Source organism: Xyrauchen texanus, chromosome 32 (assembly GCF_025860055.1).
Source record: "Xyrauchen texanus isolate HMW12.3.18 chromosome 32, RBS_HiC_50CHRs, whole genome shotgun sequence".
In the NCBI taxonomy this organism is placed as follows: Eukaryota; Metazoa; Chordata; class Actinopteri; order Cypriniformes; family Catostomidae; genus Xyrauchen; species Xyrauchen texanus.
In genome coordinates this window covers 31,796,263-31,813,096 of record NC_068307.1, presented here as the reverse complement: position 1 = coordinate 31,813,096, position 16,834 = coordinate 31,796,263, and the positions used below count along the sequence as shown (strand labels likewise).

General features: G+C 38.0%; 1 protein-coding gene across 2 annotated transcripts in view; it reads right to left on the bottom strand.

Annotated features, from left to right (window-relative positions):
• LOC127625795 (filamin-B-like) overlaps positions 1-14,095 on the bottom strand; it is a 99,789-nt gene extending 85,694 nt beyond the window's left edge. For both annotated transcript variants that reach the window (XM_052101149.1, XM_052101150.1), the window contains exon 1: positions 13,706-14,095. In XM_052101149.1, the coding sequence (XP_051957109.1) occupies positions 13,706-13,997 (292 nt within the window). In that variant the 5' untranslated portion in view covers positions 13,998-14,095. The remainder of the gene's footprint in view (positions 1-13,705) is intronic.
• Positions 14,096-16,834: the final 2,739 nt, after the last annotated feature.

Sequence of the window (16,834 nt, the reverse complement as noted above, 5' to 3'; positions counted from 1 at the left end):
AGTCATCTCAGCTTAGCCAAAGTAAATAACACAGTAGACTGGAAATCTCTAACTGTTCACAAATTGTTTGAGTTATTACTTGGTGACAAACAGCACTGAAAACACACAACAACAAAAAATGATTGCCCTTTTGGTCAACTTTCCAAACAATCAGATTGCATTTCTATAAAATCCTTTGTTTTGCATTTTATATGCTCTCATAAAAATCCCCACCGCTCCCTAATCTGACAGACACGTCTGAACTGTAAATCAAAGACCAGCTCTATTACCTTCCACAGGCATTCCGAGCTAGGATATGATCCCTGAATAAGCGCAGAAACATTGGCTTCAGCCCAAGGGTGGAGACTCAAAGCTTTGAAGGATTGTACTGCGTGATTTTACTCCTCGGAACGTTTTAATCAATCCATTTTAAATAAATAATTCACCCTAAAATTAAAGTGTGTCATAATTCACTCCCCAACATGTAACAACGTATAATGTTTGATATAAGTTGTCATTTTGCACATGAACTAAAATGTTATTTTTAATCAACTAAAATTCTAAACCAGAATAAAACTGACTAAAATGAAAAGAAATGACATGAAAATGTTGACAGTCAACTAATTAAAAACATTAACTAGTCAGTTAATGTTTTAATCAACTCTACCCCATTACCCAAACCACAACCCTAAACCTAACCATCAGTCAAGAAAAATGCAATTCATTATTACCATTATGTAAACGGGATTACTTCCTGGTTGCCACCAGACCAGAACCCGTATCACCCTTGTCAGGGAAAAGGGATCACGTCTGATGGGGGATGGCGCTTATGCTTAATTCAACAGAACGGGGTTGATATCAGGGAATGGGAACTTTCAGAAGCAAACATTTTGTGTAATCATGTTAGTTCTCAAGCAAGCTTGACTCAAGAGTCAATATTTTCACTAATAATTACTTAATTCAGGTTGCCTTCATAATATGATACACAAGCCGCATGGACTATATTAGTGAAAATTTTGGGTCCTTTTTTTAAGCTTTAAAGTGAGGCACCATCAATCGCCATTGTATTATAAAAGACGGCCTGCGTTACTCATTAAATCAAGGCCCAAGTCAAGTCTTGCTACCCCCTTTTGACCTTTTCAACAAGTTGACTACCTAAACAGAATTCCTGAGCGGATCATTGCTCAATTACATAAAAACTACCAAGGTCTTTGAAAGAGAGAGATTAGAACTGCATAGCACCAAAATCAGAACTTTCAGGTGTATGAGGATGGAAGTAATGTTTTGAGTTAAAAAGATGAGGCCCTTTTTGGCATCAGAATCAAAACATCTGAGGAATGTATGGCGGAGAGGTTCAAACATCAGCGGAGCAGGATTGTGTAAGCACTAATTCTCGATGAGGTCATCGGATGCACTCAACACTTCTCAGCCACAGTCTCAGCCCAGACAGCATGTTTGGAGAGTAAAACATTAACTTTAAAACCACATTCTGACCTACTGAATGGGTCAAAAGAACAGCAGGACGGATTACTCTGTTGATATGGAGAAAAATGCTGATAGAACAGGGTGTGAGAACATGAGGGAGCCTTGAAAAACAATATGTTGATAGAAGTGTTAATTTAATCCAGATAAATAGTTCGGTCTCAAGACTTGGGCCAAATGCAGTTTAGCTGTTAAGCAAGTGAAACCGCTTAGTCTTTCAGACTGACGTCAACTTCATTTTTCCGTTTCCTCTGCTTGTTGCGCTGGTCCGAGTCCCTCTAAGGTCACTGTGCTTAGCAAACAATGCAATCCGACCTTTGTTACCATGCAAACGGGGGAAGAATTTCCTGCGTTGACCTAAGAACATTCCTCTTTGCCTTTCTGACAGGTTTAGACTCTGCGAGGCCAGGAACAGAGGACAAAACCCTCTAGTCTGGCAAAATCTGACCAGAGCATGTGGTCAGACCTCACGTAATGGAAGACATTAACAAATGCAAAGGGCCGGGGAAGGAAAAGTAAACGATGAGTATGGATAAAATTTAGACCACAGAAGAAACCGGTTCAGACGTCCGAAGCAGGTGGTAGAGAGGAAAGTGGTTTTCTAAGGCAACTTCAGAAAACCCTGTGAAATTTTGAACACATCATGACACTGATGTGAATATTTGAGCGCAACAGTCTGATTCTTAAAGTAAAAATTCCATTATTTTTCTCCATAGGCAAATAGATTTTTAAATGATAAACATTGAAAGACAGACTTACCGTGAGCTCTGAGTTTATCAAATGGCATATGCCTCTGTTGAAGATATCAATCTGCTTTATTTCAACTTTTTTGCACTTTTCGTTTTCATTTTCCTCTTTCGGGACTAAACGATGCACCACACAAATCCATTCAAAGAATTAGCAATGTCTGAAAACAACGCAAAGATTTCCAGGTTCATATTGAAGAGGGCTTCCTTCTTTAGTTCCACCCAAACAGTGTGGACATCCTGTCAAAGACCCAATCAGGTGTGGCTTGTCAGTTTGCCCCAAAAAATGTTCATCGCATCAAATAAAGTCTGTAACTCTATGCCACATGGACATAGAAATGTATCAAAAGGTCAACTTCTACAAAACGTTGTACGTGTTGCTGATGTTGACTCTCGACTTTTAACAAAACAACCGATTAGACATTTAGTGAGGTTGCCTATTACATTTTACAATTGTATGCGTCTTTTCGCAGCAATGTTTAAACGGGATGAATTTACACTTTAAAAATTCCTAGTCGCTGTCCTTTTCTGCATATCGCGGTGACTCATTTTAGCTTATCGCGACCCATTAAGCCCATTTTGCGGCCGACCCACCCGCCAGTTCTGTTCTCCCGATGGCCAGTCCGCCCCAGATTGGCCCCTAAGTGCGTCTGCCCACCGGGAAAATGCCTGATATGCCAGATGACCAGTCCAAACCTGACTGAGATGATGGCGTATTGCAGGTTACTGACATACAGTTGCAAGAAAAAGTATGTGAACCCTTTGGAATTTGCTGGTTTTCTGCATTAATTGGCCTTAAAATATGATTTCTTCATCAGTCACAAGACCGTGGCTTCCTTCGTGGTCTCCTGCCATGAACACCATACCAGTTAAATGTTTACCGTAGAGTAGACTCATGAACACAGAAATTAACCAATTCCTTCAAGTCTTTAGCGGTCACTCTTGGGTTCTTTTTTTACCTCTTTGAACATTCTGCTGTGTGCCCTTTGAGTTATCTTGTATAGACGCCCACTTCTAGGGAGAGTAGCCACAGTACTAAAACATCTCCATTTATAGACAATTTGTATCACTGTGGGCTGATGAATATCTAAGCTCTTCTATAGAACTCTGTACCCCTTTCCAGCTTAATACAAATCAGCAAATTGATTGTAGGTTTTCAAGATCTCTTTTTTTTGCGAGGCATGGTCCACTAAAGCAGATGCTTCTATAGTTGAAGTCATTAGCCTAGGGGTGCACATACTTTTTCAAACCTACCCTGTAAATGTTTTAATGATGTAACCAATGTGTACAAGAACAATACAATAATGTGTGTTATTAGTTAAAATAGATTGAGTTGGTTTATCATTGTAAACCAGACTTTAAGACAAATGTATACATAAATGCAGGTAATTCGGAAGGGTTCTGCATAAATATGGAATGAGTATCCAAATTTGTTCACAGATTTTTTTTATTTATTTTTTTATATGTATTGAGTCCAGCTAAAACGTGATGCCTGTGTTGATTTTGATTTGAAAATCTTTTTGTGGACTCCTTGGTCTCAAAGCAAATAATAATAAAAAAAAAAATAAAAAAAAAAAATGTAAAAATTTTTTTTTGCATAAGTCATACGATTTCTTACCATTTTGCCATCTCGTACAATTTAATACAACTTCTCATGACACAATAAACCTCTCAGAGAAACACAGTCTCTGAATCTGAAGTGTGTAACATTTCAATGAGAACACCAGAGATTTGAGATTCACTGCAACCCGCCCTAGGCGAAGGATAAAGCCAAAAATAAGGATTAAAAAAAAAGCTCTCTCTGCATGCATGTGTGTTAAAGGGCAAACGAAGGCCACCAGCAGCTCTACACCGATTCAGTACAACAAGTTCAGAGAATTTGGCTTTGTGAACAAATCAGTGCCATGTCTGAGAGCGGGTCAGATAACTTTGGGTAGATGAGTGAGGTTACCTGTTTTACATGGGTGACATTTCTTAGTGCGGTTACCCAATGCAAAGACGAGCAAACATTAGTGCATCACGATAAAATAAAAAATAGTTTTAGGGCGACATAATTGACTGTTGTTGTAGCAAATACTGATGTGATCTCGTCCACACCCTGACAACGTGCTCACAGGCCGACTACAGTAGATGTGTTTTCATAACTGCTTGTCAGAACAACTCTGAGAACTATCATTAACATAGTAAACTAAACAAATACATGTTGCACAATTAAATGATATGGCTGCAATTCATCCGGTTCTTACTATAATTAAAACCCTTTCAAAGTAATTCAACCCCTGATCCTTTTTATTTTAGTCGTGTCAGTCAGAACTGCATAAACTCAACAGCTTTACGGCATGTTCGAGAAATCTTGCGTAATCTTTGGAATAAGAACAGGAGGTGAATGAACACTTACGTTCAGCACAATGAAAGCCAAGATACACAACAGTTATTCAGCGTCTACTGTCAAATTCATCTTAAATGATGCGTTGCAAAACAAGACTAGGCAATGCCATTTTCTGCTAATCCACATTAAAAAAGGCAGGAAGACTTGCGGCATATTCTTAGATATATTCACACGGAGAAGCAAATAAAACTATATAGCAACCTTAAGTCATTCAAGGTCAAATGTAAAGCTCTCCAAGCTTTATTTTGCCATACTAACAATGCAAGATTATATGGTTGGTTGCATTTTATTATTTGTATTTAGCATTGGATTTTTCAAGCCGACAATGGCCATATCAAAACAGACTAGCAAGAACCATTTTTGGATTGTAACCCACCAATTTAGAGCCACTTGTTTAAATAAACGAGGAAAATCTGAGAACCTTTGGCTCACCCGCACGATTCTTGCTACTGTTTGCATAGCATGAAGATATGGCATCTGACAGCAAACCTCTGACCACAGGAATCACAGGCGTGATCTGTTCTGGGCATCAGGAGAGATGGGAGGGGCAAGAGAAGCCAATGGAAATACAGACAAGATGGTAACCACAGCAGTCACGTAGAGAAACAACTGATGCTATTCCATTGGCCGGTCCAAAAACCAAAAGATCATTCAGAGACATATGGACTTGAACGAAACAGACGTTTCAATGGAGGCAATACAACCACAAGAACTGACTTAATTATGTTTCATGGTGTCTGTTCTCTAGATCTACAATGGATTTAACAAAAAAACTGAAGGGTTTACCATGATACTTATGCCATATATGCCAAAGAAAATGCATAATAAGAAACGAAAGCATAATTTAACACTACTCCATAAGAGATCAAACTAATTTTATTCAACTTTCTGGTTAGTGTAGTTGGAGTACGCAAGGACCACAGTCGAAACTGGGTTTTTAAGAAGACATTTTCCCATCAGGCTTTGCTTTAGTAACACTTTTGACATCTTAATTTGTTCTGAATTTCTCAGCAGGGAAGTTTTAAATCTTGAGAAAATGTCGCAAGCCACTTTGGCTTTGGATCTCCGCTCATGTGAGACCAAGTCCTTCACAAATGCACTCCAAAAATCCTCTAGTCTTACAGGCAACAAACAAACAAACATTACACATGGACGCAACTACATTTCTATATTTTCTGAAGACAACGTGGCTCTGAAAAAAAAAAAATTCCGGCCCAAGAATTCCTAACGGCAGCCCTGTAGGTGGTTACTTACTGGTCAAAATAGCCCACCCCACAAGTCTATTTGATATTACCTTTAAAGTTGTAATGTAAAATTGGGAAAATTGGTTTAAAAATGGTTTACAACAGCATCACGAAAATATCTATGCAAATTTGACATCAACCCACAGAAAAAGTGTTAAGATACAATCACAATACAAAGCAAAACGAGTTCCAAAACGCGGCAAACTGAGAAAGTACAAGTGATCCATCTTTCGCTCACTCTATAGAGCTTTTCTATGGATATTCAAGTCTGAAACGTCTCAGCGTCTGGTGGGGTTGATTTCGGAGGGAGGCCCGGGGTGGCTTGTGGTTTCTGTTGTGATTAAAGGATATTAAATAACAGTGAATTCAATGAGCATGACCACTCTGCCTGGAGAATCCTATTTGTTTGGGTTGAGAGGGGAAGATGCATGGAGAGGGGAATGCTTTCAACATCTTCCAGGGTCATGCTTCTCTAACGAGCCATCGCTGAGTTGCTAGGTTTGGCAGGAGAATGATAGTTTTGATCAAGCAGGGAGCTGATTTCTAGACGGCTAACATTCAGTTTTTAGAAGTGTTGATTATGAGGTGTCTCTAAAGACGGACATAAAACATGCTGGTTGAAAACATGGAAATTTGTTTTACCCAAGTCAACATGAAAATTAACCACATTTACAATCTTAACACACGCTCCTGGTCTTATTGCGCACTGAGACGAAGAGGGGGGCATGGCCGGGCCATGAGGGTGCACGCCTGGCGCCGAGTTGCCCCAATCAGCGGGAGAGAGAGATAATGAGGAGCAGTAGACACCAGAGATGGAGAGAGAGAGAGACACACACGAAGCCTCTGTCTGCCACAGTGGTGCCGAAACCCGGGATTGGAGGAAGAGGTGTAGTCAATGAGCACTCGCCGATGACGGAGGATTGCAATGCCAAGGATACATGATCTGGTGGTACTGGAGCGGTTTGCCAGGAGGCGGAGGAGCCCGCTGCTGTAAAGGCAGGAGTAAAATGATTTGCGAAATTTGTTTCACATTGTCTTTAAACACTAAATCAAACTTAAGTTCCAATCTTATGGGTTGATGACAAAGCTTTATTTTCCCATGTGCCATTTCATCTCACACCATTGGAGTGCTCGGCTTTTCCAACTATACTGTTTGCCCATACAAGTATGACTGCAAGCCCATGTGGATGCGTTCAACTCATGCAGACTGCGACTGCTTTGTGATACTCTTTGGTACGGACAACCTGAGGTACATGTGGCGACAATGTGCAATAGTCACATAATTGTGTCTACAAAAACTGCGCTGAAAGCGTACAATGTTGATAACGAGATTAGCATCAGATTTAGTGGTACGTGGAAAACCGAAGACCACTTTAGCCATTTATATTTCAGCGCACGCCACCTAGTGAGGTCATATGACGTCATAGAACCATTTGAAATCAGACTAAAGATTGAAGTATTCCCCACACCTCACTTAGCTGAATGGCAACAGTAATGTGTCTCTAAAAGAAAGCTAATAGTGCACATCACTCAAGACTCATTAATTCACCATCTGCATGGCTGCAAGTATGTCTTCAAGCACTAATGGGCATCACTTCCTTGCAACGGTGGAAAAATCAAGACGTCAGGATGGAATCATAGTTAATTCAGTGACTCAGCAGGAACCAACCTCAGAACATCAATAGAACCACTGTGACTATTTCTGGGGTGGTTGTAGACCACATAATCAAAGCCATATATTTTGGATCGAAACTGATATGGAGCGATCAAAACCACACTTGGGGGCAATAGTGAAATTAAAGAGAGAAAGGAAAAGACACATGGGAAGACTGAAATGTGGCAACTGGCTAGAAATGACTATGGATTGTGAAATTAGTGCAAACATGCAACTACGACATTAAGGCAAATGTATGCTTTGTTTTTCCCGCTACATCTCAAGCAGTGTGCTCGACGCAAATTTCATCATCAGTAAAAAAACAACCAGACTGTCCGAGTGAAGCAAAGTTTTTTTTGCAAATGCATTTGTATGTGGGTGCGCTCAAGAGTAAACGTTGAGAAGCTGAAGACTCAACTATTCCCAAGATGAAATAGCACGCAGAAAAACTATATATACCCTACCCTTAAAGCGGAGGTATGAAACCTTTTTGTTGTTAAAATACTTTCACCTATCAAAACTTAATATGCAGAGACAGTCATACAGTAAGCCATTAATAGGAAAAGTTCTTGAACTGTAAACACTGCATTTTTGGCCCTATGAAAATTCCTCTCTGCTTTGAGCGACCAGTCTTCAGAGACACAATAGCATTGACTCGACCAATGGCGTGAATTGGGGCCGGGACAATCGGTTTGTTCAAACAACTTCAGAAGGGGGGCGTATTCAGAAAGCTGCTTTGAAAACAATGTTTATTATTGCAAATTCGTTTGGTGGTGCTAGTGGCGGAGACAGATTCTGACCGACCAGAAAAGCAACACATATTGTTTTACATTTTTTGTTTGTCATTTAGGGGTGGGTTTACCTCAAATAAACTAGAAAATAATAATTAGACCAGCACAATAATATTAAAATATATATATATATATATATATATATATATATATTTTTTTTTTTTTTTTTTTTTTTTTTACAGCAGCGTCAGTCTGTGTACAATTGTACAGATAAACAAATAGTAGAACCGTGAGTAGCCTTCAAACTAATTTCTATACATAAAGATGATGAGCATCAATCATTTCATAGATCTAACTCAGAAAACAAAGAACAACATACAGTTCTGCTTGTGGATATCTAGTTGAAGTGCTACCAAGGCCACACCCAAAATAATGCATTTTAGTTTCCTGACGGTCATTGTATGATTTGCATCACTAAAGAGCGTCCTCAAAACGTTCCCTTTTCAGTAAAGGAAAATGGCATTCTAGGGTAGATGAGAGGCGCAAACGTAGCAAAATAAAGGCATTTTTAAATGAAAATATAGTTGTGTGGATGTGCTGCAAAAATGTTGAGTCTTCTATGCTACCTAACCTGGCCAACTTTGGCAGATGCAGCAATATGGGTTGACAATACAAGCAAAAAACAAATGTACGCAACAGTTGTTAATTTTTGCTGGATAAACATGTGCGATAATTAATTCATTTAAAATAATGACTTTTTAAATTAGAACATGCATTCTTCAACATAAGCCGCTTTGCATAACCATTATGTACGATACTCGAATGCTATATAGCAACTATTTTTTCCTCAGGAGTGCCTGTTGGTACATTGTAAACAACAGTGAGTGTCCGCCCAATAACTGTCAAAAACTAGGTTGTCTGATAGAGCAAGAAAACGGTTTACATGAGATTTGAAATCATTAGATTGCTTTTGACTAGGGCTCAAATGATTAGTCGATGTTATTGACTGTTGTTGACTGTCAACAACAACAAAAATGTCAACAAATATTTTCATTGTCGAATAGACGTTTGATCTCATTCAAATGTAACATGAGATCATATGAAACTAATGATGGCATGTGAGAGCAGCACAGCAGTTCACGACTGAGGAAGAATTATACAGATCACACTCCAGATGCACTCTAAACTTTCACAGCTTCGGGTGATGTAGATCAAAGTATGAGGGAATAATACAAAGTAAATGAATACATAAGCACACTCGTTGTGGAATAAGTGGAGCTGGATCTGCCACTCCACTGAAGCAAAACTTGCATGTCAATTGTCTTTAAAGGGAACACCCCAACGTTACATCTTAAATGCAGTTATATTCAATGCGTTATAGCTTCGCTAAAGTTCAAATAATAAGGAAGCAGAACATGTAAACAACTACAAACTCCGAAACTGGCATTTCTCTGTGCAGTCAGCACCTCTTCTATGAGTTGTGTGAATGTCCCGTTCTAAGGGGGAGAGATTGAAACTGCACCCGGCTGATGCGCACTCCGTCACGGGACACTCATCCCTCGAGCACTTGCTGCAGCTAGATTATAACATGATGACTCGTGACTTATTGAATCATAATACATGTCACTGTGCCTTTTGGCAATATGCAGCTTTATTGATCAGAGAGTATTTTAGGGAGTTAAAGATGGATTGAACTGAACAGAAAGGGGAGAGACGGTAGTCTTTGTCCACTTACACACGGCAACAATATACGTTTATGATATGTTTTGGCTTGTTTTCCCAATATAAATAAATAAAACTCTTTAAACAAAATTTTTTATCAGCTATATATAATATATATATATATTTTTTTTTTTTTAATTTGTTGCAATGAATGTTTTACTGAATGAAACTTAAAAGTATTTTTTCCACATTTAATTAATTGAATGTCATTTAGAAGTGTTTTTAAAAGATGATTTTGTCCTCTTTATTGTTAATAAGCACATTTAATAGAACCTGTTAAGTCAAGCACAGGCTGACTAGTCGGTTAATAGCTAATGATTATTGTTGCAATCGTCACCCGAATAATCATTCGATTGGTCGATTATAAAACAATATCGTTAGTTGCAGTCCTACTTTTGAAGTCAAAATGCAATCAGCAAGGCTCACAACACTTGCACACATTGGATAAGCTGATAAGAACGTCGGTAAAAGGGTTGACATGCAATGTAAAATTGGTGAAATGGGCAAAAATCCATCCTTTGTCGATCAGTTTTTGCTTAAACTGTTTATGACCTTACTCCGATAAAGGAAACCCGTTTACATGACAACACACATTGGCCCATTGGGACTGATATAAACCAGTCCACCCTGAATCATGGAAGCTGCACAGAATTCAGCCAATCAGATCGGAACAGTAGATTAGACAGTCAGTGAACGCAATGTTGGCAGTCAACGATAAGAACGGCCATTATTTATGACTGCAACCTTCAGGCCAAACTGCCCATGTACATACAAGACAAACTTCATCCACTGACCAAGCCATAAAGTTCATCAAATTACCTTTTCATTTATAATTTCCCTCATATTTTACACTAGAGTGAAAAAATGTAATTTTTTTTTTATTATTATTGCAAAAGTAATCCTGTGAGATTTACTTTCAAAATACCAGACAGTGTGATCATTGCATGTTTATTTAGCTATGAATTGTCACCCATCTGTCCTATGATATCATTGGGTGAGTGGAAAGTCTGGGCACTGACGGTCATGATAACATTCACCATTTTCAAGCCAGGCTCTCATATATATATATATATATATCACTATTTAGATCCAATGAAGCACTCCATGGGTGGTTTCTGGACAGGAAGATACCATCATAAAGGAAGTGTCTGTGTAAATCCAAAACTATAGAGGTTCTACATGCACTTCCTGTGTTAATACGAGTAATGGTCACTGTTGTTAAAGGGTTTAAAAGCAGCGTTACATGGAAGGTGTTAAGCATGGGAAAAAAAAAATCTCTCCTTGCAACTGAAGACAAACAACCCAAAGCTTGTCCTCTTTCTGGGAGAGGCTGAAGAATGACAATGACAAACAAAAATACACAATCAGGAAGTCCACAACGACACATTCTCAGAAGTTGGCATAAGCCAACATACCTTCAACTTCATCAGAAACACAGAGGTGTGTAGTAACACAATGATACGGCACCCTGGAGCAGGTAGAGTTAAGGGCCTTTCTCAAGGGCCCAACAGTGGCATCTTGGTGGTGCTGGGGCTTGAACCTTCTGGTCAGAAACACGGAGCCTCAACCACTGAGCCACCACTGCCCCAATACATCTAAACAATTTCCCAAACCTCTAGTTGTTTCAAACCCATGTGACCTTCTCTATTCTGTGGAACACAAAAGATGTTCGACAGAATGTTAAGAACTGAGAGTCTTGGTCACCATTCACTTTCAAACTATTAAGAAAAAAACACATTCACTGAAAGTAAATGGTGACTCGTGCTAACATTCTGTCTAATATCTCATTGTGTTGCATGGAAGAAAGAAAGAGAAACGGGTTTGGAACAACACGATGGTGAATGATGATAGAATTTACATTATTAATAATAATAATAATAATAATAATAATAATAATAATTCTGTAATACATGTTCAATGTGTATCATGTACTGGAATATAGGGGCGTTAATGTCCATTATATCATTTGTGAAAGTAATGAGTTACTCACTACATGAGTACTCTTTTAGTTGGATACATTCTTACTCAAGTTATTATTTATGGAAGTACTTTTACTTCTACTTGAGGGCAGTTTTTGGCTTCTCTACCCACCTCTGCAGAAACAACAGATTTACAATCCCAGGCAATTTATTTGCTCATGAAAACACGTCACCTGGTGTGAACACACCAAGGAAATCGGGTTGCGTGCTATAGGGCGTTGCCAAGGCAATGTTTGCCTGTGTTTTGCTGCACAGAGTAAACTATTTCCAAATATGGGGGCGATTTATCAGTCTTCCTGTGACCCAATCACCTGAAGATAAGCACCTGTTCGAAGTTCTAATCGCATAAACGTCCCTGAAGAATCCGTACCTGGGATCCAAATAATTAAAAATGTTTGCACAATACTTACCGCTTAAAGAAACCAGAAAAACAGCGTGAGAAACTGAGTGAAAGCCACAAGCAATCCAGGTTAATGAGTATGGATTGGCTCCAAGAATGTTGTTAGCCATTAAAGAGTGTTTGGAAGCAAATACACAGTTGTGAAACTAAACTTCCATTATAAACCACCAGAATCCTGAATTCTTTGGATTCTTAATAACAAAGAAATTAATGGACAGATTTTCCTTATCTGGACTGGTATGAGAAGTCATGTTGAAATGTTAACAGATAAGACGATGACTAAGAATCCAAGACTCAGCAGACAATGAAAAGACATTATCTCTTATCTCTGGTGAGAATGCATCATTCTCTCAGGTTTGACATGAGAGAGACACTCATGTTGCAACTTCACAAACAAGCTATAAAGATGATATTGTGAAGGAAAAAAAAATGGTGGAAGAACAGATTTTTCTTTGTTACATTGCAGGACCATTAAAACACAAAACAGGTTTAAAATGGTGAAAAATTGTTACAGGACCAAAGACACTTTCCTTTAAACATTCAAACGGGGGTGAAACTAGGATGTGATATTTTGACTTTTAGGGAGGGCAACTATTTATCGCTTTGTCAGACCCGGGGGTGCTCCTCCTTGATAATTTCATTTGGGTTGGTACCTTCGATTGGTACTCTTGATGGGCACCAGAAGTTTCAGGGGGTATTGTGGGAAATGGAAAAAAAAAATAGACCATTTATGATAGTTGTCAACATACAAACATGGTTTTCTTATTTCAGAATTTGAAACTTTCTTCAAATACCAAAATGCATCATGGTACTACCATATACATCCATGCATTATATTGGAGTACAATGGTACATACATATGTTGACCATTCAGCACCAAAACTGGACCATTGTCCCACCACAGCAGTTTTTATTTTTTAGAAGATAAACATGATATAACGGTACAATACTATGTTTTTTGGGGAAAGTACCATTGCTATGACAGTTGTTGGAACTACAGCAGTAAACCTGACAATAAAAAGTACTGTGGCAGTACCATGATGGTACATTGATATGTCACAGTCCAGAACAAAATGGTATTTACATGGTACTCCAAAGAATGCTAAAACCCCATGGTATTACCACTGAACTTTTTTTAAGTGTACCATTTTACACAATCGCACTGTAACATGGTACCTCCATGTATTATTTTGAAAGTGAAAGGTCCATGGAAGTATCCTGTAAATACTATGGAGTATTAATAACAAGTAAGAGTGCGTTTACAGGTGCATGCCAGCACATTACACTCCGTTTATAAGTGGGGAAAAGTTTGATCATGATACTAATAAACTTTCCCTCGAAGTATATGAGATGACAGACAAGCAGGTCGTGAAACTCACCGATGGAGACGAGCTTGATGTTCTCTTTGTCCAGAAACTCCAGAGCCACGGACACGTTCTCCAGCTTCATCTGTCTGAATGTGGGTCTCTGGTGGTATTTTCTGTACATCTTCTTCTGGCTGAGCACCTCCAGCAGTGAGATGAGGCGCAGTCCGTCGCTCAGGTCCAGCTGCAGGTCCGCGATGCGTTTGTTGGCGCTCTTCAGGTGCTCGTTACACCAGCGCGTGAAGGTGTTTTGCTGGATCTTTTTCCACGGCGCGTCCTCCGCCAGGTCTTTCTCTGTGGCCGGCATGATGCTTTAATACTCTGATATACTGTGTCTAATAACTCCCGATATGTCTGGTGCGTCTCCGTTGAGGTGTGTGTGCTCAGCGTCAGTGCTCTCCTGTATCCCAGAGACTTTCCTTCCTGTGGACGCGCCTGCGCGCTGTTTTATATGGAGCGCAATGACGCCACCTGCGCAACAGCAAATCGCACGAGCGTTTCAACAGCAGACTTTGAGTCTGTCAATAAATAACACGAGGAAAATTACAAGAATAATATTAAAGAGCAATTGAGAAAAGACAAACAATAATAGGCTAAATATGAAGAAATTTGTATTTATAGTTTGATTTATTTATATAAAAAATAAGTACTTTAAAATAAATAAGATGAATATTACTTGAGCAATATCTATAAAATAAAGAAAAAACAAATAATAAATATTAAGCAATATATATACATTATGAATATATCGTTTTATTTATTTTTATATTAAGTATATACAAGCAAATAAAGCATATAAATGCTTCAAAATAAATAGACCTACATTATAAGGCATGTTAAAATATTTTTATTATAAGTAGTTTATGTATATATATTCTAACTCCTATACATTTCTCTGTACTTTGCTATGCATGTTGCTTTAAGTGTTCATTTTAAGTGTAAATAATAATAATAATAATAATAATCTGCAGTCATTCTTTTATTTTCAAGTCTAAGATAAAAACCTTAGTTGTCAACTATAATAAAGCAAATAATGATGATAAACAAGATAACAAAATAGTACATAATAAATAAATATGAATTGATTTGACACGAAACGTACAGAATATTTATAACTGAATTTTGCTATGGTGTTGCTTGTGTTTAATGCTTGCATTATAATTATAATAACCTGCATTCTTTTATTTACTCTGGGAATAACACTTGTGTTGTCATCTATAATAAGACAAATAATAATATTAATACACAAGATAAAATAGTAAATAATAAACAATGAAATAATAAATAAATCTAGAGCTACTGTTTTACATGCAAAGTAGATCCAATACCATGCTTAACTCCTAAACATTTATTTGTACTTTGCTATGGATGCAGTTATATTTTTAATATAATTGTAAATAAATAACTAAAAACTGCATTTACTTTTTACTGTCATTTGAAATTATTTTGTTTTATTTTTGACATGTTCTGAAATTCACTCGGAACTTTCTTTTGTGTGGTTTTTATGTTCTCGTGAGATATTTGTTGTGATTTAGACCAGAGTGTAATCCTGTGCAATAAACTCTTAAGGAAAACAAAAACAAGGAAACCTTGTTTGTTTCTTTGGCTAAAACCAGCACAGGACAGTTTAACAGATTTCAGATGCATTTCTGTAATGGACGCAATCTTTTATGATTCACCAAACAAATGTTTCCCACACATTTGGCAAGTACAACGAGCTCTTGAAGTTCACACTAATGACTTTGTTTTTAGAAAGGTGTCAGTACCATTTAACAATAATGTGGAGTCTGACTTTGTATATTCTGGGAAAACCTACTTATACATGTGCGTTCCCTCTTGACATCATATTCTGCACAGCTTCCCACCTTCGCTGACAGGAGTCTTAATATTTACTCCAGTATAAACAGCAGTTATTATTCCATGTAACACTGCCATATTTTCCTGTACTGGATGTTGGTCATGCAATACAGTATATGATCTGCATTAGTCATCATTGGGGTGGATCAACATTGCATCACAGAAACTCTTAGAAACAAAAAGACACACATACACACACACACCTGTGATATCACATGTCCCTTGGCTATTTTGTATGCAACATAAAATAAAACCGTTCTAAACAAAGCTAAACTCTTTAATGTCTCCATAGAGATTAAAAAAAAAAAAACTAGCTACCTCCGAGATTGTGATGACACATAAATTGGCTTGGGAGGCCAGTTATGACAGGCAATGGGATTTTCATCACAATATCACAATGTCCCACCTTTCTGTGCTGAGTAATGCATCTCAGCCGCAGATTACAGACTCTGAATGCTGTCTGCTTCTGTCTGTCTGGCCATATATTCCTTTGAAAAACCAATGAGCTACACCAAACCAAGCCCAGCAAGAATGGACCAGCTCATTGTCTGTAATGTGTCTTGATGATCAAACCGATTCTGGCATCACTGTGAGGGCTATGTCATCTGTTGCAATGTTCCCTGTTCTTCTATTCTATTCTATTTGCAAGAGGAATGTTTGAGAGTCTAAAATGCATATTTCCAATTTAAACACAAAAGTAGCAGATATAAATAACCATCTTAAGACAATGTTTTTGTGAAACATCTTCAGTGCCTAAAACTTTTGCACAGTGCTGTACAGTACATTGCAATTAGCCATCAAGTGACATTTCTTAGCCAATCAACATACTTTTAAGAATTACACATTTCTTGGCTTCTCTGTACTACTTTATTTGTAGTATTTTATTGTTTCCACTCGAAGATTTTGTTTGAGGTTGGGGAGCTCATTTCAACACATTACAGTGTGCATTATAACAACTGATCATTTCTATGGACACATTTAACATGTTTACTGACTCCACATGTGATATATTTTAAGTTTTCTAAATTCATTTGAAAGTTGTGGGTAAAAGAACTTCAGACCGAAACTGCACATGTTGTCAGCCACTGATTGGGTCTTGCGAAATACAGTTTTATTCCTGCAGGGGGCGCTTGACGCTCTGAAACCAAATCTTCCATGCTTTTAACTTTTAATAAAACTGATAACAGCAAGGATTCATACCAGTCAATGGAAATCCACCTTAGCATTATCTATAAAGGCACTATTAAAATCCGCATCCAGTAATCATAAACGACTGTGATTGGACCA